The sequence below is a fragment of the Motacilla alba genome, chromosome 3, assembly GCF_015832195.1.
Source record: "Motacilla alba alba isolate MOTALB_02 chromosome 3, Motacilla_alba_V1.0_pri, whole genome shotgun sequence".
Taxonomy (NCBI): Eukaryota; Metazoa; Chordata; class Aves; order Passeriformes; family Motacillidae; genus Motacilla; species Motacilla alba.
Genome location: NC_052018.1, coordinates 67,642,971 through 67,665,212, shown reverse-complemented (window position 1 = coordinate 67,665,212; position 22,242 = coordinate 67,642,971). Strand labels below are relative to the sequence as shown.

The window sequence follows — 22,242 nt, the reverse complement described above, 5'->3', positions numbered from 1 at the left end:
ATGAATCCTTTAGTTGAAAAGGGAGGCGTATGTTGCTCCTAGCAAGCCAACTTACATAATTAGAAATAAACAAACAAACTTCTGAATATATGAGCATGTCTACAGGTCTGCTTTCAATACCATCACTGTCTGATTAAATGTTATGTAAGAGGGCGGCTTAGTGCTATTCCCTCTAACCACAAGGAAATTCAAAAACATTCAGAGATAAAAGTTAGAATTTCTGCTGTGCTCTGGGTGCACATAGTGAGAGTATTACTTCCTGCCATGAAGTACCATATGCTTCGTTCAGGTGTCCTGGACATCTGCAGTGGAAAAATAGACTTCATATGAGCAAAACTCCATAGTGTAGCTATAGCAAGGGGATTTGCGCATATGCTTCCTAATTTTCACTATTTGTATAGTTTTCTAAATCTAGGGCCTGTGGGAATGGAATAATCTGGAATTGGAGTGGTCAGGATGAGAAGAAAATAGACATAAGGAAAAGTCTGAGAAAGCTCTGGTGACAGAAGGGTTTGACAACTACAAAGTTACATACAAAGAGATGGAGAAACATTAGGTAAAAGGTGCAGCATAGCACCTAGAAAAATGATGTGTTAAAGAGAAGAGGACATCACAATTCTCTGATGTATCAGTCCACTTTCCTCTGAAAGTTCATTGGGCTGGTGCAAAGAACTCGGAGAATATTTTAAAGACCTCAAATAATTTAAGTTTTGCTTATGCAGTTTTTCATATTCTGATTAAGTAATGAAATTTTACTCGAGGAAACCTCTGTGGATGGGACACATGTACAAGTATTTGTGCTTGGTGTGTTAGACCACTCATCCACTCAGGTAACATAATACCAGGTAACCTGGTATTGCAATGAGGCTGTCAAATACAGAAAATATGAATGGTCTTTCTTTTAGTAAAATATAGCTGAGTGCCTCTAAATACTGATCAAGTCTGATGAGTCTATAATTTGCAAGTGAATTTTGAATAAGTATGGAAAGAAAGAGTCCTGGAGCAAATTGTTATCTATAGTAGTTCTCTGCAGCATGATCTCTTCCCCAGCACTTAAAACATATGTATAAGATTGGATCATGATTCACATCTCTACTACACACACACGCATGCACACACACAAACACGAACAAACTAAAAAAAAAAACACCACCCAGGAACTCCAAAACCAAGCCTCCTAAAAAAACAACCAAACAAACAAAAAGCCCCAACAAAACAACAAAAAACCACCAGAGTGTATTTTTTCATCTGTAAGAATCAAAGACCATAGTTTAAAATAACCAAAGATCAAAGTTTGTCTAAAGCTTGGCTTGGGTATTCCTTTGGGTATTCAACTGTTGTACTAACTTTTAAGTGCATGCTCAAAGAGAGAAGACAAGAGACTTAATGCTTGAAATAAGTGCCTTACTTCACATTAACTTATTGCTTATCAAGGCACAAGAGGAATCTTAAAAATCTTGAAATTCTCAACTCAAATCCATAGTTCTAGCTAAGAAAATGATGATCTTTTTAATAAGATGAACGAGTCTAGATTCAAAAGTTTGAAGTGATGGATAATGTAATAAGTCCTTCCCTGCTTATGCAATTCTTATAACCTTTATTTGAATATTTCAAAACACAGCTTTCTGATACTGGATCTTGTTATGCCTTTGTCTGCTGGATTAAAGAGTGCTCAAAGCATTTCTGAAGTGGTTTCCTGAATGCTTTCCAAATTTTCAAAATCCTTTTGAAGGTGTAGATACTGGGGCTGGACACGGTATTCCAGCTGACAGTTAAGTTTCATTACCTTGAAATAAGGATTAAGTGGGAAGTCAAAACTACATAACTTGGTGTAATGACATTTCACCTTTGGTGACCTGGCTTAAAATTTGTGTTTGGTCAGCAAAGGAAATTGTTTTTCTAATCTTATCCGAGCCCCTTCTGACGTTTTTCCATATCAAAAAGAATTGCTTTCACTGGCATAATTTTCCTTCATGACTAAGGCCAGGCCTAGCACTGGGCAGGCTGAATAACAGGTTTGAATGACAAGGACACACTGCCAGAGCTGTGTCCGTCCTGAGCGCAGGCTGTGGCTCCTGTGCTCCCAGGCACAAACACATTGGGAGCAAACACTGCGTGCACATGAGCTGCAGCCACTCACTTTCCCCTTCCCTGACCTCAGGCACAGCCAGTGCAGCCCCCAGCAGGATCCCTTCTCCCCTTTTCTTGGTGATCCTGCCTGAACAATGATGAAGGAAGCAATTTTCTTTACAGCCTCAGAATGAAATGGTATTTCACTGCTGCAAAACTACATAAAGACTTGGGGCTTGCAAGATGAGCTACAGGAAGCAACCTGATTTTAAAACCCTTTTTGCGCTATAGAATATTGCCAAACAATATGCAGTTAAGAGAGTGAGATGTTTCCAAATAGTTTTTCTTCAATAAGCTAAAAAATTATGACCACATAGCAAGTATTTAGGTAGTGATATCTTCCAGACTATGAAGAGATAGAAAGGTAGGAGAAAAAGGAAAGAATGTAGTTGGTGTGAAGAATTACTGTATTATTAGAATAATATAGCTGTGTTTTTATGGGGTTTGGGTAGACTCATTAGTATTTAAATAGATATGCATTAGCTTATGCATAGCTATATTCCAATACAGAGCTTTTTGCTTGCCAAACCCCCATTTTTCACTGCAAGATAAAGTTACAACATAGTTGTTGGGATTCATCTGACACAATTTTACCTTATAAAGTATTAATTAGCTACTTTAAGTTATTCACCTGGGTGCCCTTTTGTGACTGACAGAAGAAAAAAGATACCCCTTGAGTTATTGGTACCATAGCCTCACATACGGCATCAGAAGAAATTATTTGCCCTATAAACACGCTTCTTTCTCTCCACTGAGTATCAAAAAAGCTCACAAAGTCTTTTACATTTGATGTGATTCTTAAGAAACTGAAGTTAGGTAGTTGTAGCTAGCCCCACCCATGCAGGTTAGAAATTTATATGGATACTAATGGCTACAGTCAGTGTTTCATCAAAGAAACATATAATCATAAACTTTTTTGAAGCACGTTTTTAATGCAGTGGTGCCAGCTATTGTGAAGAAGATAGGATAAGGAATAGTTAGAAGATGTGAGAGCCCTGAAACAAAGCTTATGCTGATTTCAAGAGCTATTGATGTATCTGATGTTTGTAACATGTGACATTGAACAATACTCCAGCAGGATTTTCAAGGAAGAGGGAGATAATCAGAAAATCATTAGTGAAGAAGGGCCAATGAACCCTTTCTTTTTTGCATCAAAATGTCCTGTAGTACGTGGGACAGCCTTGCCATACTCCTAATTGGGAAGTAATGATATGACAGCTGTATCCAGCTTAAAGTGTTGCTAAGAAAAATCTGGTTGCTTAGAAAGTCATGCTTTTTGGTTAGAAAACAGACTTTGTGTGCCAGAGGGCTAAACTGGATGTTTCTACTGCTTTGCTGAAAGAAGAGCTGGGATGTGGGAAGTTGTCATAATCCTGGCTGGAGGCAGCTCAGCTGTGCGCAGTTTCCCTTTCCCCCTGGATGCCCCAAAAGCAGCAAGCCTGGACTGCCAGTGCATTTCCTTGTCTCGTTCTCTCCTATACTCATGCCCACTCTTCCTCTCCTGTCCATGATGAGAATGTCTGGTTCTTGCCCTGATCCATTTCAATTCCAGTCTTGGAATGGAAAAAAATCAGCTTTGCTTGCACAACTGAGATCTCACAATCTGTCCTTCATTATTAAATGCTGGCAGACTTGAAAGTGTGCATGCACAACATGGGGAGGTGAGCCTTTGACGGGGAGCTCTCTAAAAGAGGTTGAAAGACTCTTTCAGACAGAAACAGTGGTTTTGTTTCAAAATGATGCATTTTACATTGAAATGTCAGGGTTTTTTGCTGTCCTGTAATTTCAATTAATCAGTTTCAAAATCTCAAACAAAATTATGTTTAGAGTCAAAATATCCATCAAGTAATAATAATTATATTTATAATCTCTTGTTCCATTATAATTAGTAATTTCATTGCTTTCTTACAAATATGAAAAATACAGTAACAGAATATTTAAAGTAGAAACATTAATGTTTTGAAGTTTCTATTTTTTTTCTGAATCTGTTCAAAACTTCCTGGAGAAAATACAAGATTATTCTTCAAGCAGAAACATTCCTCAACAAAATTTTCTGTTAAAATCTCTCTTGATGAGATGTATTTGGATTTCTGAGCAGCTATTGCCTTAAATCTTTTCATCACCAAGTTCTGTAAAAAGGAGCCTCACTTGGTGGAAAATAAGTAACATCCAAGCAGCCTCATCTGGAAGAGTATTAGCAGTAGCAGAGATCTGCAAGGTTTTCATTTACTTAACAGAAGGCCTTCAAAGTTTGTAAAGTAGTAATTTTTCCTGCTTCAGAAGAAATAAGGGTAAAAAAATAGCTTATAATTCAGATTCAAGGAAGAGTATGAAAAAATTGCTTACTTTCTTGCCAAATACAATGTAGGAGGAAATAAATGTTCTTAGGAGTTTAGTAGATATTGAGAAGGTGGTCAAACACTGGAATAGGCTTCCTAGAGAAGTGTTCAATGACCAAACCCTTTCAGTGCTTAAAAGAGGCATTTGGACAATGCCTTTAACATGTGTTAAACTTGGTCAGCCCTTGGTCAGGCTGATGGACTACAGGATCATTGTAGGTCCCTTCCAATTCAAGTAGTCCTACTCTATTCTATTCTATTCAATAAGCAAAACGGTTCCCAAAACATCCTTGGACTTTCAGGGATTTCAACTGTTTCAGGCATATGCAGATTTGGTATAATTAAAAAAACAACAGTGTAATGGACTCCATGTAGGGATGCTCACCATTCAAACTGCACTGCACTTTTCAAAGTACACATCTGTGTGTACTAGATTTTGAGAAGCCATAACTGTTACCTTATTGTCACCTACCATTTAAAACAATAACCAAGCTCCCCTAGATGGAGTAGAGCAATGCTGAGCACATTGGGGAGCACCAGCTGTCATGTTTTAACAGTGATTGGTAATATACTGCCCACCAAGAAGAAATATCTCATGATTTTCCCACGTGTTATGAGTATGTAACTAGTTGAGCAGAGCACAGGAGTTTAGATGCACATATGGACAAGTACAAAAGGTGGGCTAACAGAGTGAAAGAGAAAAAGGAAAGATGGACTCTTGCTTAAACTCTTTGAAGGTTGTCAGCACCACCAAGTAATAATGATCTGTCTTAGAAGCCTGAAGATAGAACCTGTGTGTCTCTGTTGTCACAGCACAAGGACTCTCTCTGCAGCTAAAACTCCTTATTTACTCATCTGAATTGGGTGCTGGAAGAAAAAAAAGGAAAGTAATTTGAAAATTTTTACTTCAGTTCTCCGGTGTACGGCATGGAAAGTCCACATGTTATGAATCCTGGGCATGAACCCGAGTTACAAATCAGAGCAGCACACTAACAGGGCTCTCTCAGTCCAGAACCAGACAGGCTTGGTTCTCAGCTTAATAGACTTATTTAAGGAAAAAAGCCAAACAACAAAACCCCAAACCTATATAGGGAAAGAATGTGTTTCCATCACAAGACTAGTAAAATATACAGTTTTGGCTTCACTCCATCTAGTGGCAACCAGGCAGAAATCCTCCCTCCTCCTTCCCCAAAGTAGCAGTGTGTGAGCTATGGCTAAAAGTTAGTTTAGCATGTGTGTGGCAGGGTTTGGGCTTGTTTATAGTCACTGAAGTCCAGGAGTTGTCAATTCATGGGTTTTGATGTGCTTGCCACTGACAGAATATGGTTGCCATTTCACCACACCCCCCTTGGTGCAGGAGCCTGGAATGGGAACTGCACAAGAGGAGGCAGGAGGAGAAATTTGCCAATGTAGATGGAAGCAAAGATCTGCTGAGTGCCTGTAAATGAGTCGTGCTGTGGTAGAAAGGTCTGAGAAAAATGCATTTGTAACTTCTGATAAAGGTTTCTTAAGCAATGGAAAGACAACAGAGAAGGGGCAGTTTCATTCATCATCAAATGTGTCCTAGAGTCCTCAGTAAAAAATCTGGGCTCAAGTCTTCCTATTCTGGTGTGCTGGAAGCAGGCTAGTTCTTACAAAGTCTTCTAGCTATTCACATGTCTGTCCTTGCTTGAAATGATTTTTCTCTGGTGGTTTATCTGAGCTTGCAACATTTCGAATTCCATGTGAGTTTCTAAACAGGACAAAAGTCACAGGAAGGTGAGGCACATCTCTGTCTGCCTCCGGGTCCATGGTCATAAGCAAAGCATTCTCTCTGAGCAAATCAGTTCTCACATGAACTTGCCCTAATGTTAGGTTGGATTTTATATTGGATTTAGACATATTGAATGGTCTGTGCAAAATATATCCAAATCCAACATCTGAATTTTAGGAATGTTCCAATACCATTGAGATCCATAAGCTTTAATTAAAGTATAAAAATTATTTCTATATGTGTGGGCACACACACACAAAGAGTACATATTTTACTACCTCTATATGTACACTTACATATACATAATGTAACTGTTTCTTACGTAACTTAGCAAAGGATCTGGGTCTCATTCTCCTGTATTTTGTATAATAGACAGTTTAAAAGCAATCTTTCTGAGGTTCTGTGTGAAGGCAGATATAGAACGTGATTTTACATGGCCTCTCTATCAATCAGGGTAAGAAAAGAAACAAATATAGTGAGATAATTTTTATGAAGCATAACTGAATCATGCCTCTGTTTTCATTAAATTCATATAGCAATTAGTAAGTGAAGATCTGGTTTAGAAGAAGGAACATATTGTTTTTGTACACTGTGCTTTGTGTACTGCTTGGGCTAAATTAAGACAAATAACCAAGACAATATTTTTCTTTGATATCAGTAAATATTGGCATCAAGAAACCTATTGCCCCATTATTTTTAATGGGAAGAATTCGGTCTAAACCTTTTTTTCATCAAGTTGAGGAGGTGATGTCATATGGTAAAGGCTGGATATTCCAAATAAATCACTAACAAGTCATTTTGGCTGAGCAGTATGTGTATCAGATATGCAACTGAACATGTCTGGAAGAAAATACATTATTGTCATAAGACTTAGGAGTCAGAGCCTGATGAGTTTGTGTATCTTGCAAACAGTTACACAAGTAACCAGACATTTCCTGCACAACTCAACATTTTTAAGGGAATGTCCTAGACTTTATAGCAAATAACCTTGGATTACACACTCAGACCCTGATTCAGCACCCACTGCTGAGTGTTTCACTCTCTTCCCGTAGGCCGTCGCACGGCATGTTTGTTGAATGTGCCTTGTAAAATCCACTGCAATATGCAAAGGGCGCCAGTGACTGAGCTTTCGGCATTAGTGTGTGTCAGACCTGCCTTCCCCAAGATGTGGCAACAGCTTACAATTACAGGCCACCTTCTCTACTTTTCTTAGTCTCTGATCCTGAGGGTCCCAAACGATTTAGAGCCCAGGGAACTGGACCCACTCCCTCAGCACCAGAAGCTGCTCCGGCGCCCGGTGCTTGTTCTGCTCATTGCAGACCCCTGTCCCATGAGGAGATTGCTCCAGCTCCACACTCATGGCCACCAGCAGTGCTCGGCAGGTGCTCTTTTGTCCACTGCTGGGCTTCAGTCTCCACATGGGAGGCCATGGATGTGTGTCTGGCTATGGGTGTCTGGCTCCAAGGCAGATGTCCTGGAGGATGAATTAAGCTCCTCATGGGGAGTGTGCAGTAGATTTAACTGCCTCACAGGCAGTGTGGGCTATCCAAAGGTTATGAGGGTATCTACTAAAGCTCCTGCTAATTTGATCTGCCATAAATCCTTAAAGGTTTTATCAGCAGGAGGAATCCAAAAATAAGGTCATTACTCTTTCTCACCAGTGGACTGTGATCTTTTCCCCTAATTTCACTACCTAACCTTATGAATTGACAGAAAACAGAGTATCTGTGGACAAATTAGACCTCTTCCTGATGACAGTGTAGCAGAAGAGGAGCTATGCCAGTGTAAGCTTGGTTTATATAAGACTCAGTTTTTGCAGCAGGGTTACTGAGGATCCACCCTGCAGAGAATCAGAGCAGATGTGTAAACTCTGTGTGGAAATAGGAGCCTTCCTTTCTGATCAATCTGCAGTGATACCTCAGGCATGGATTAGACCCCAGGAAGGGCATTGCTCATGCTATAAAGTCTGGAGGTGGGTGAATATTTTTACAATAAAAGTGAGGCTGGGGCGAAGAAAAAATGAATAAAAAGAAAAAGCTGGCATGTCTCCAGGAAGCTCTGTTTTTCATTTCACCTGAACTGTTTAGAATTTTTACAACTGAAAATTGCTTCTTTCCATCTGTGAAGCATTTGCTTCTTGGAAAAGATGCACAAAGCCAAGACATGAAAGACATTTGAAATAAATAAATAAACTAATGCATTCTTTGGAGAATCCATGCTGTTTCCCTACTGCTCCCCATTTTCTTATGAAGACCTCTCCACAGATGGAGGGCAGCCGTGGTGTCCTCAGCAGTAATGAGTGACGGAAAATAATTTCAGTAAGTAAATTACAGTAGCTCATATGCCTGCAGTGTTAACAGATTCTGTTTCTACAGCACAGGCCACAAACTAGTTTAGTGAGAGGAGGGCATCTTTCACATATATGTGCATTCAAATGTTACAATTTCCAAAGAATAGTTACCTGATAGAATCATCTGTGAGTAGTACTGCCTGGTATAAATACTTTGTGCAGGAATAGCATGGAAGATGTCAAGTGAGGCTACAGCACACACTTCAGAGACAATTCAGGGCTGTGCCTCTGTTGACAATATGGTAGCTGAAGATTGTTTTGTATAGCTCAGTAGAGAAAGAGCTAAAACAAGCCATTTCTCTGGTCTTTCCCCTACATCCCAAAGTTTATAAGTACCCAATTACAAAAATAAAGTGGCAGTGGTGGTGGTGGCTATTGCTGGGTTCATAACTCCTCCTGCTCCTCTATGACTACATCCCTCTTTAAAAGGCACCACAAAGAAAAAAAATTACCCAGAATATCTCAGCCAAAACTGTGGCACGTAATTGAGGAATTTTCCTCTGCCCTTTAATCTGAAAGGATTGCAGTATAGCAGAGAGAAGGATGTCCAAGTAAGGACAACACCAAGGGCAGATACTTGCTCAGAAAGAACTGAAGACTTTCAATTGACTTGGGCCAAAGGATGCTGGCTCCTGCTGGCTGCAGGTTTTACCCTATGCTTTTCTCCCTGGAAAGGAGTTACCAAGTGTCCTTCTGTATGCTCCTGGTAGTGACAAAGTTCAGTCAGTGACAGCTATCAAATTCTGCCTGCCCAGAAGCAGGGATCTGTGTTTGGATTCAGAATCAGAAAGCAAATGTTGCATTAGCAGGCAATAGAAAAGTTATTGGGCTGTTGTCTCTCAAAGTGATTAATTATTCAATGTGACTAAAGTGGTTAATTAATTAATTAGTGGAACTTCTAATTGTTGCTTAGCAGCTATCAAAAAGTGGAAGGAGTTATTTTGGAGAATTGCATACCATTCTACTGTCAGGTGTGTTGATTTGCATCTAGGAGGTGGCACCAGCCTCCATGGTCAACCAAATTGGAGACCACATTTCCTTCATGATTTGTGTTGCTGGAGCTAGGGATTGTATTTGAAGAATGCAGGAGAGGAGCCAGGTCTGGTAAGGGCCTGAGGAATCCTTTTGTTATTCAGATTGAAAGCTTGGCTGGTTATGTTGAGCACAGAGAAGATTTGCTCCCTCCTCTGTAACTATCCTGGAGAACAGAAAGCATGGATGAGGTCTCCTTTGGAAGCTCATATATTGCTGTTAAAATAGACTCAAGAGTAAATCTATTCTTCTTAAATCTTTTCTTTAGCTTACTTAATTTTGGGTACAACAAATATCAAGCTTTGAGGAAGAAAAAAAAATAAGAGAAAACCCATAAAGGCCATGTGTTTGATCCCAGGCTCAGCAAGGCGTTGTTCCGTAGATGAATTTGCAAACCTCGGTTCTATCACTCTGCTGAAGTGAGAGCTATCAGGGTCTCCTTAATGTGTTACACAAAAGGGCTGCAGCACACAAAGCCTGGAACACATCAGTGTACAGATCCCAAGAGGGTCCTGTGGAGTCTATTACTTTGATGGAGTGGTATTTAAAATTGCATTACCCAGCAGCTGTTTAACCCTCCAGATGTTGCCCCTGTGGAGTGTTTAATAGGACGTGAAGTGCTGGTAGGCTAGGCCATAACCTCATGTCATCTATTCAGCAGGTCACATCAGGTCTTACCATCTTCTACTAAATCAATACAGGATGACCTGACATAGCAACCTCCCTCATCTGCTGTTCTTTTTCTCTTAATTTTCCCCAATACTGAGTAGAAAAATCGGAAGAAAACAAAATAATTCCAAAGGAATGGGAGAAAAGAAGGAGATCTGAAAGCAAACAAACTCCCAGAAACTTTTGTTAATCTCAGTTCGTGTTTTCCCCTTGTGCGCGCTGACAGCCCCGATCCAGCAGCTTGGTGCTGCCATCTGCTGTTGCTCCTGCTGCTCACGCTGCCCACGTTTTTGAGCAAATCAGCGATGGGCAACTAAAATAAATCAGCATCATGAATAAATAAAAGGTAATTCAAAAGGGAAATAGGTAAAGAGCCTAGAATGGAAAAATCTCAACATTTAATTTTTGGCAGCATTTTTGAATCCTTGTGTAACATGCTAATAGTAATTCTTAAGGTCATCAAAAAGATGAGGAGTGATCAACTCAACTTTTGGGAACATTTAGTCTGGAATTTCTTGTGGCTATTAGGTCGAGGACCTGATGCTCCACAATGTTTTTCATGATTTAGATATTTAGTGCCACAGGTATTTGTTTTACAGATCTGGCTTCCAAAATCAATTAAAACCAATCAAGGAACAAACTTGTTTTGATTAGCACAGAGCACCTGTTAGATCACATTTGCAAAGATGAAACTTTCCGTCCAAAGACTGGACACCTTCTGGGGCATCATCAGCTTTTAAGAAGATGAACAAAATCCCTTTGGTCACCAGAAGGAATTCAGTTGGCATATGACTTGCCCCATCACCCCTCACTGGGCTGTCCGGTATCCAGCTGGGCTGTAGTTATGCCACCATCTGGGTTAAAACACTGTCCTGGCAGGAATTTTATTTTGGAGGTAGATATGAAAATGAGGAGTGAACTTTTGTTTTGGGGGATTCCTTGCAGCACAAACAAATATGAACTTTTTGTAGAGTAAGAACATTGGCATCCAGGATGTTGAAAATCAAAAACATTTTACTGTTATTACACAGACCTCTTTTTTTTTTTTTTTTTTTTTTTTTTGGTGTGTGTATGTGTGTGTGTGGAAACCTACTTACACTTCTCAGCCAAATCTTTACCAAAGATTTCAACAGGGCCAAGATTTCAATCCTTGCTGGCCAGTGTTAGCACAAATGTGATGGCTGTTACTATGATTATATCTACGGAGAACTGGTACTTAGAGGAAATAACAGTTTACTGGCATCTCTTCCAGTGAAGTTTTTGACATTTAAGTATCAAGAATGTAGACATGTATTGAACTCACTGTGCCAGCACAAATAATCTCTTGACACATGACTGCAGCCACAGAAATCAGTGCCAGCACGGCTCTCTCAAATTTGAAAGGATTGACCACTTCCTCTCACTGTTACAAAACCCTGTGTAGGAATGTAAAACAGGCACATGACAGCTCAGGAATGGATGTCTGTCACACCAAACTCTTGACAAATGTGTTTTTCATCACCTGGCTTCACTTCCTGTTATTCTAATAGCATACCATGGAGTGGTATCCTATGGAGTGGTATCTTTGGCAAGTGGTATCTTGGAAGTACTGTAGAATCTCCTTGCCTGATACAGACAGCAGGAGTCAAGCAGCATTTAGTGTGGCAGAGATTCTCCACTGTAATCCATAAAGTTGGAGCTTAGGAACTTAACAAGAGTTGTGCTGTAATTTCTATCTCTGAGGAATGGTCTTTCTTACCTTTGCAGATCCATCTTCTCCATCACTTACCTCTTCCAAAAATGCAAAGCTTTGAGAGTCCTTTGGCTGCAAGAAGAACAGGTGTCTTTGCACCCTCTCAGAATGAAGTAGCTAGACTCAAAAGAAGCAGTTTCTCTGTGTGTGCTTTAGTGAAAAGATGCAAACAAGGTGAGGGAGCAGACTCGTGCTTACAGAACAGCAGACCTCATGCTCCAGGTGTGGTTAGCGCCAGTGGGACAGAATGGGCTCCCAACATGGGAACTGCCCAATCTTGATAGGCACCCACCACTCCAGTTCTGAGATGGAAATTGTGCTGCCAAAGATTCAGTAGACCTAAACCCAAGTTTAGAAATCCTACTAATACACCCACAAGTTCATTTTAATCTCTTCCCTCTCCTCACTTCCCTGCTGTTCTTGTCGAGCTCATATATCCACAGTTAAAGTAGGCATTTGGTATAATGCAAAATGTAAAGTGAATTGGCAACAGCATAAATCTGAAACACAGATATGTGAAGGTACATTTAGAGAGAGAAAACTGCTTTAATATATTTGAGTTGCAACTGGAACATGAGTGCACATGGAAGAAACAGTACTTTCAACTCATCTTACCAGACTTCCAGACCTGGAGCCAGCTGTGCTGGCAATAGGGCAATAAGTGTCAACCTGGGGCTGGAGCTCGTGTTCATGCCTCTGGGAGCAACGGGGAAATGAAAATCCCCATTACTGTGCTGGTGTAGATACAGCTCATGTGCACTTGATCAGTGCTTTGCAGGGGAGCCAGAGAGAGCACGCGTGGGGAGCAGCAGCTGTAAGGGTGCATGGCAACTGTGGCCAAACAGTGCTCTCCCTTCCAGGCCAAGCACACTCCATTAGCCAAAGTAACCAGAAACAGGTGATCTGGCCTTTGAAAATCAATAGTGTCACCATCCCCATGTCTTCCAGGGTACAAAGAGCACTTATAAAAACAGGTTTTACTGGCTTACATTGCACAGTTCAGTTTACTTTTTAGTTTCGAGTCTTGTTTAAATGGTGCATATATAGCAATAACAATTAAAGAGAATTCAGTCATTACCAAATTTTAGTCTCATCTGACCTGAAAATTCCCACTCTAATACCTGTATTTTGGGTATAATTGTTGTCAAAATATCATCTTCTGAACACAGAAGCTTCAAAAGATTTAAACTGCTATTGTGACTGTATACAATAGAAAAAATATATTGTTACTGCAGAGGAAAATGACTTGTTACGTGTTCTCACATAGTATCTTTATTAAACATTTGGACAGATGTGCATCCATTTATTATATAAGTAATCTATGGGTTCTTAGTTTGCAAATGCTGGTTGAAAGTTCACAAGAGCAGGCTTTTCTGTGAACTTTCTGTATTTGTAAGTTCAGTCACTGCAATAAATCCTGAGCCTATTGCCTGCTTAGCAGCACTCTGTACTGTACCCCAATGGCTAAAGCTTGGAGCTCTGCATCTGAATATTTCAAAACCTCTGAGCAGCTTGCTTGGAGTGTTTTTCTTCTTAAATAATACAAGTTGTTCTGGAAAGAACATATAATTGCAATTATCTGATAGTCAAATCCTTGGTCACTAACATACCAAGCTCCACTACCACTAATAGAGGTTTCATTGGAGCAAAGCTTATTGCAGCATTTTGTAGTTGTTAGAAAAAAAGTGTTCTTTGTGCGTGCTGTAGTTCAGAGCAGTAAGGTCTTTGTGAATGGTTACTCGCAAAGCGCTACAGAAGTTCCCCGGTTCAAGGTGGCTCCTGGCTCCTCGGAAAAAGGAATGTGGGGTTCCAGCCTGGGAGGAGAGAAATAAGTGAAAAAGGAGCATCCCTGGGCTAGGCAGGACAGGTCTGCTTAGTGCAGTTCTGCAGCCTGGACAGTCAGTGCTGAGCTGGTTCAGAAGGAAGAAAGGTGAGTGCTGACCCCAGTAAACACAGTGCACATCCATGAATCCAAGTCTTCCATCACAGGGAAAGCTCCTCCAGTCCTATTTGTCAGAGCAATAGGATTTTCAGATTATAAAACCAGGAGTCACTGTGTGGTCACATAACCGCATCATTTAGGACACAGGACATCCTTGAATTTGATCCAGTTTAAACTTGAGTAGATCTTTTAGATTAAAAAAAACCCAACAACATCTATTCTCGATTTAAAAATTGCTAATGGTAGAAAAGCCACAATAACCTCTTGCAATCCACACCAGTAGATAAGTATTTCCCTGGTGAAATGTGTAGCCTTTTCATCCTGTGCATTTGTCCAGCTCCAGCCACCAGATCTTTTTATATCTTTTCTTGCTAGATTGGAAGAGCATTAGTCCTGAAGTAAATACTTACCATCTACAACCAAAATCCTTAAACTTTTGCTTGGCATGCTTAAATGATTGCACACCTACCACTTCTATCCGAAGATGCCTTTTGGTTGGTCTCAGAGCAATCTTTAAGAGTGCCTGAAGCAAACACTGTACTTCAGAGCTCAACACACGTACAGAGGAATTCAGGACTTTGTGCCAAAAATGCATATTCCCAGGGGTTACATTAGTTCCCAACCAGTTTTGTGCCTGGAGTTGACACCCAGCTAATGCCCTGGACATGAAGCAGCATATCCAGTTTAAGCCCATGGACCCCTGGTGAGGCATTCTCCCCACAGCCCCGACAAATTGTTTCTCTGCACCTGACTTCACTTTTGTCCAGCAGATAAATGACAGTTGCTCAGTCATACAACTTCAAATGACCGAACACTTCAAATTTTTGCTTCTAAAGTTCCTTCAGTCCTCATTTTGGATGGCGGAATCTGGTAATCTTTGTAATCATTGTAATGTTTTCAGTGAGTATTTTATGCCTCTATTACTAATAATAAAATTTGTACCATAATTTTTCAGGACACTGTCAGACGGAAGGCTTCTCACTGCTGAACTGTTCAACTGCAGAAATATTAGCCAGTGTCATTGGTACTCTGCATACCTTCATTTCCCTGAAGTCACACATTATTATTCACTTCATGTCTAAGGTATCATATAAAGTTACAGTGCTGCATTTTCAGCTCAGAGAGGTCTCTCTCAAATAATGTAAGGAAGGGTAGCAAGTGCAAGTAATTTTCTGTGCTCCTGTCATGCTTTTCAGGGAAGAGCAGCAAGTTATTAATTAATCAGCTCCATGAACTAATTAAAATAATATATTCTGCATGTACCAATTCATGTAACATATGTAGGTGACATGAAAGCCACAGCAAATAAAATAAAAGTTTCACAAGAATTTAGTGACAGGCCATGAAGAGGACCCTGGGAGAAAGAGGGAAACTACTCTCTTGTGCCTTGCTTTATTCATAAAGACAAATTAACTTTCTTTCTGAAAATGGTTGATACTCAACCTTGGATCTGCATGTCAACTCCTCTTCTTTTCTGTCTTTGAAATGCTGAGCATCTTTTGATATACTTGGTAAGTCTCTATTAATCCATTCCCATCGGTGTGCTAAAAAGACACATATCATGGAGGAAAAGAATGCATAGCTCTCCTTCCACATGGACCTCAGCAAAAACAACCAGCTGCAAACAAGCAGGGATGCATATTTTCCATGATTCATTCTGCAGAACCCACCATAGGCTGTGGGACTGTTGTACAGAATTTGAGCTTTCACAGAAAAAAAAAATGCTACCAGGCGGCTTAATGGTGAGGGAAGTCTTCCCAAAAAGGAACTGAACATGAATCAAGTCAGGATGACTCAGATTGTTTTTGTGATTCTGCAGAGAGACAATCTGAGATAATAGCTGGGTTGTGTGAACTATTGCTATAATTTATTACAATAAATTTCAAAATACAATGACTTACTATTGTGAACTGTGTTTTTCATTTTCTCTCTATATATCAAAAGCACTGTAATATCTAGATTTCTAGCCCCTCTGTATGAATAAACACATATAAAAATATAAATAAAAGTCCTCTGTATGTTTCATAGCAAATATGCAAATTATCATCTTAACAACATCCTTTAGCATGCTTGGTGAAGTGCACTTTGATAAGAAGACAGTCATGTGTAGCAGCAAGATTGAGTTATGATTGAGCCAGCCTTAGGACATCAAGGAATTTATAATTCTATCATTATATGTTGAAGCTTGAAGCTTATGACAGAGCTTTCTAGGTGGTAGGTAAAAAAAAAAAAAAAAAAAAAAAAAAAAAAGACTGAAAAAATAAGCCTGAGCCTTTGCTTAAATATATAAATTAGGTTTGTCCTGCTTTGGATGCAAAGAAAGAAAGAAAAATAGTCTATTTGTGTTTCACAACAAGGGTACTGTAGGCAGCACAAAGTATCAGTACAATTAAAGGACATTTCTGCTGTTTGTGTGCTCTACACGCAGGTTAAGTAAATGGTTTTAATTTAACCAACCAGGTCCCATGACTCAAGGTGAGAAAAATTCTTCTTTAGTGCTGTTCTCCATCCTTTGCCAGAAAGCTGTTCCCAATTGAAACTATATTTATCTGTTATTTACCAGTTTAGTCAGCTGAGGACAAGTTGTTCTGAAAATGTTTGTTTAAATCGGCCAGCCAGGCATCAGGACGAAAAAGGAGAGGAGTGGAAAGGAAAACCAATATGGAAACACGTCTGAAATTCCAGGGAAAACCTTTCTGTTGACTTTATCAGGATATAGCCAACATCTGCAGTCAACAAAGAACGACGGCTATTAAAATAAAGAGACTAGAGACTGCAAAGAAGGAAAAGGCAGAGAAAAGAAAATAGAGGGAACTTCCTAAATTCCCATTAAAAAAAGGCAGGGTCAGGGGGAGGAAAATGGAAGTTCAGCTGCAAACAAGCAATGGAAGGGAATGAAAAGTGAGAAAGTAAATTAAAATATGTATGATCATTGATTTTAATGGAAAAAAATATCAGTCATTAGCCTTGTTTGCACATTTTCCTAAATAGGTGGTAAAGGCACAGGCTGGTTTCTGTATCGATAGGATATTAAAATAGCAGGAAAATTCTGAGATTATTCATGTCTGAAGCTTTGGGAAGATCACATCTGGTAGTAAAGGAAAGATTTATCTTCAATTTTAAATTGCTTGGAAATGATCGGAGAATTTTTGTTATGCAATTATATTTGGGGTCCTCCCTCTTGGAGAATGTTTTAATTTGCAATTTTTACCCTGACAAAACAATTTCAGTAGAGCACAGTGAGTGCAGCGAGTATGTGTCAGCAATGACCATGGAAGGACAAACACCACATAGTGAGCCTTATAGGATTCAGGAAGGACAGAATTTAAGCTTAACCATGAAGAAAGCCAACTTGTTAAGAAATGTGTCTGAAACAAAATGACTAGTAAATCCTCCAAAAATCAGTCTTTGCAGGGGGAGTAAATGTGGAAGGCATATTGTCTTCTTAATCCAGAACAGACTGACGCATCTTTTGAAGAACAAACTGAAATTCTTTCTAAACTATGAAATCTTGAAGGGAGACCAGGCATGAATTTACCAGCCAGTAAAAAGGTCCTTTAGCCGCTTTCCTCTTGTCCCAGCCAGACCTCCACATGCTGCTCCCTTGTCTGTTTTTTAAATGGTAACATCCAAATATGTAGCTAGTAGAGAGATTGGTGGATGACCAACAGATGGGTAGTTGGTAGATAGAGGCCACTTAGTTTGTTTCTCCCACAGTTTTCTGGTTTGTAGTAGCTTTATTTCCCTTATCACATCTCCCCATCTGTCCTTCTTGCGTTTGCTTCCAGCGCAATGAATGGTTTCCATTTTTAATATACCATACATACATAATCATATCTTTCCCTGTGAACATAGGTAAAGAGCTTCCAGTCTTGACAACCACATTATAAATGATGGAAGCATGTGCTGTCAATGCCCCAGCTAGTAGAAGAATACAAGCCTTCAATATTTTCAGAGTTTGCTACATAAGATGACCTTATGTTAGCTCAGTCTTACGAACATGGATCAGGAGAGAGATGAGCCGTCACAATAGATATCTGTCACATAATGCAGACCTAATTCTTCATGGCCACCACTTTCCTGCAGCACATTCAGGTACCAGTGTTCTCCTGCATTGCAGGATCCTCCTCCCTTTTGTGTGTTTGCCCGTGCTGTGGTGTATCTCTTCCAAGCCCCTGCCACTGCTATCAATGCCCTCCTCAGGCTAAGGCCCCTCCAAGCACACAGGCACCAGTCTGATTCTCCAGGAGGGCAGTGTATTGGTCTTTCCCCTTCCATGTACATATAAAAGAATTCTTTGCACAAAACCAAAGACTAATTTTGTCAGAAATTCTCCAGGTGCTTCAGGAATGGCCATATGGAGAAGCCAGCTGACAAAAGCAGCCATTGATGATGCACAAACTGTCACAAAGCTGTTCCTTTTCCTAGAGTGAAACTGAATTCTCTAGCACACTACACCATTACCTCCCAAGCAGCAAAAGACCCGTATAGGATTGCATGAAATGTCCTATAAAGCCTTATCACCAAGGGGAAAGAACAGTTGGTAGCACTGCCCCGAATAGCTATGCTTCAAAAGCATCAGCCTGTAGTTCAAAACCCTAGAAGTTCTCTCGACATGAGCAGATCTTCCCTTCTTCATCAGTAGCTGAGCCAGGTTTTAAGCCAGCAGCGTTTCCAAACAAATTAGTAGTAGTAGAAATAGTAGCAGTAATACTGCCCACCCCTTTCCATCACTGGAAGGGTTTAGAAAGCAATCTTCCAGCAGAGCTGTGCCAGTCGCACACAGAGCGGGCAGATGCAGAGAACATCTGTTTTGAAGGATGTGCCAGCAGTGCAGGCACTGTGACATCAAATGTCAGTGTACAAAAAGGCACCAGGAAACTTGCTGCAGGATCCTGTGGGGGGTGAACATTGTCCCTCCTGTGACTAGAGACAGGACTGTTCAGTCTGTGTCACAGAAGCAACATGCATCCTGCATCCTGGTGTTCCTTGCCGCTCCACGCACACTGCACCACAGTCATGCGCACTCACCTCTATAAATACCAGTTTGCCAGTGACTAATATGAGTCCTTTAAATCTTGATGATGAATGGTTCTACATTCCCAAAGAGGAATGCTGTATCTCACCACACATTTTTAATTGTCTTGTCTGTTTCTATAAAGCTGGGAGGATGGACAAACAAAAGTCACCTGGGGTGATGAAGGGCTTTGATTAAGGGCTCCTCAAACTCAGCTTAGAACTAGGTATTAGTACCCAAACCAAATCTAAAAGCTGCCTCTACAAGGTGCCTATACAAGCCAGATTGGAGCAAAACAGAAGCGCACAGGTTTCTCTGAGCTGAGATGTGCCCTCCCCTCTCTCAGTTGAACACAGCACTGTCTCAGACACCACCAGCTCAGTAAGGATGCAGCCCCAGATGCCGTGGTGGTGTAGATGACAGCAGGGCATTTCTTAGTCTCAGATGTATCACGCAAGCTGGAGCCCAGAGACCAGCTCAGCTCAGAGCTATGGCACACTATGACAGCCTTCCTCGCTCCCCAGGGAAGCCTTCTCTGCTCCAAGCTGTGGGAAAACCTCAACCAGACCCCATGTTTTAGGTTTTTACTGCCTGCCCAGACACATCACCAGACTACCTCATTTTTGGCAAATGATCTAGACATCAGTGAATTCTCCAGATAATAAAAGACTATCATTCAGCCTGCTACACCTCCTCTGAACGTGACCCCCCACCTAGACTGCAGCCCTTCAAGTTATCCTCCATTTGTTTGTTGGTGTGCTCCCTTAGATCTGCAGATCGCTTTGATTATTTGAACATCTGGAAGTTGTCACATGCCTTTTCTGACCGTGACCATCTGAAATATTACCCAGCAGGACTTGAGGGGAGACACAGTAAGGAAACAAAAACATCCTACTCATAAGAACATGTGGCAGGAATTATCAAATGACACCATCCCAAAGGGTAGTGCTATATATCCAAGCAAAGACAAACTTCCTCTGCATCCCCTAAAGCCCGGACAATTTTTTCCCATAGTATCAACAGCAGACATAAAACAATATTACATACAAATACCTAAAGTATTTTTCATTAAATATTATTGTTATGAAGGTTAGTTGTCTATTACTAATGGAGAGAAAGTATTTCTTTCATCCTCCAGCTTTCAAAACTGCAGAGCAGATCCTCCTCATACAGGATTCTCAACAGAAAAACCTCCCCAAAATGGTTCAGTGCCTGAGGTCGTTAGGGTGCCTATTTCTGGTTTGCCTGTTCTTCTTACAGGCAGAGCGCAGGTTCTTTGGTAAAGCTGGAATGGGATATATATAAAAAAAGTTAGATTAAAAAAGGTTGAAATACAGAATCAGAGCTTCTCAGCAATCCCATCAGAGGCAGTAGGGGCTCTGGAGAAGAGGAGTAAAGACCAAAATCAATGAAACTGTGCAGGTGGAAGCCCCGGAAAATCAAGCACAGCTTTTAGATTTGGTTTCTCATTCTTAACAAGATACAGAAATGAACAAATGAAGAACAAATGAAGCGTGGAGAGCAATACAGACCATACTGCTGCAGCCTGGCAGCTGTTAACCAGTTATATTTTGGCCTTTGTCAAGAGGTTCTCCCTAAAATCAGAAAGCAAGGGGTTTCCTTCTGAACAGCTTGTTTGCTTACAGATCGTACATCCAAAATCTCATTGGTCTGGAGGAAAACAGGAACTACATGCTCCCATGCATTACTTCCAAACTCCCCTTCCCCATGGGCAGCCAGCTGGAAGGGGGGCAGTCTTTGTTGGGGACATGATACTAGTAGAAGTAGAACTGGTTGTTCCATCAGTCCTCAGTCTCTGCATGTCTGCAGAGTCGAATCAGACCTTGAATCAGACCTGCAGACTGAATCAGACAGGCTTTGCTCCAGAGCTGTCACTACTACTTCTTCCTTTGGGGCTACTTCATATTTGGTTGCACAGTACTCTGATTTTTCCTTCTTAAACCAAGTGCGACTGGCTACTGAAGTGAATTTCTGACAAACCAAATATATCTTGATAAAACCCCAACATCCTAGACGGAGCTCATGTAGCGCAGCAACACCGGTTCCCAGAGATCCTCTTAAAACCACACGGTCTTGTCTGATGTAAGACCAAAATCCTCCACGGCCTTCCTGTTGGGATGTGACAGCAGGCGCTCCGTTTGTCCCCGGCCAGGGGAGGGGACGGGGAGCGCCGGTGTGAGCGCGGCCCCCGCGGGTCCCGGCGTTCCCGGGCGGCGGCGGCAGGGCGGTGGCGGTGCCGCGGGCGCGGTTCCTGCGCGCACCCGCAGGTGTCACTGCCCGCCCGCGGGGACAGCCCGCGCACGCCCGGCACCGCTCCCGGCTGCTGGCGCTGCGAGGCAAGCTCGAAACTGCCGCACAGCCGCTTCCAACACCGCCGCGGCGCAGGGTTTAGAGGAGGAGCGGAATAGCGGGTTTGTTCGTTTGCGGTGGGTATCGATCCGTTGGCAGCGCACACATCAGCAAGACTCAAACCGAAAATGTCAAATAGAAAAAAGAGGTGTATGATCACTTCAGGACTACGGGAGGAAAAAGGAAGGGAAAAAAAATCGCCAGGCTTTTGGTAACATCTAACTAGTTTGCTCTACTGTGTTAAAGAAAATTTCTTTGACTTTCTTTTGTTATGGGTTTTATGCTCCATTTAGTTTTCTCAAATAATAGATTATAATGAATACCAAAAAAGTCCCATCCAGTAAATTTCTCTAATGAGTATTTTTTGTAGCAAGCATTACATAATTCATAGTAGTACCGTTCAGATTACACGTTTTTCCTTTGCAGAAAACTGCAGCAGCAGTGCAGCAGATCAGAGCTGATGCACTGACCATGCAGGTCCTACCATGTCACTACCTATAGAACAGAAAGTAAGACTATGCAGGGGATGGAATTGCTAAAAAAGCCATTTCTGTGTTACATGAAGGACTGATGCTGACTGCTGCAGACAGATTTTCTCTGGTAGAGCTGCTGCTGTGTGCACAGTATGGCAAGGCCTCAGTAATGAGGAGTAATGACCTCCATCCTGATGCAGAAGCTCTCAGGATCTGAAAAGGATGAAGCTTCTCCAGGCAACATCAGATGTCTTCTCCACATTGGGCATGGAATGGTTTCTTCTTGTCTCCCCTTTCTTGCTTTTTTTTTTCCTTTTTTTTTTCCCTCCTTTTTTCCCTCTTTTTTTTTTTTTTCCTTTGCAATGCTATGAGGGTAACAAATTCAAAAATCTTTATTTAGATGTACATAAAAGCAGCTGGTTTTGTTATTTTTAT

The 22,242-nt window shown here is 41.0% G+C and overlaps 1 protein-coding gene across 2 annotated transcripts in view; it reads right to left on the bottom strand.

Annotated features, from left to right (window-relative positions):
* The window catches only part of RGS7 (regulator of G protein signaling 7), a 275,736-nt gene that overhangs the window by 5,669 nt on the left and 247,825 nt on the right, over positions 1 to 22,242 (bottom strand). The window contains exon 17 of one of the 2 annotated variants that reach the window (XM_038133034.1): positions 12,530 to 13,819. The exons of the other annotated variant lie outside the window; for it this stretch is intronic. Coding sequence (XP_037988962.1) covers positions 13,658 to 13,819 — 162 coding nt within the window. The 3' untranslated portion in view covers positions 12,530 to 13,657. Of the gene's footprint in view, positions 1 to 12,529; positions 13,820 to 22,242 lie in introns of those variants that run through there. 2 annotated transcript variants of the gene reach the window in all.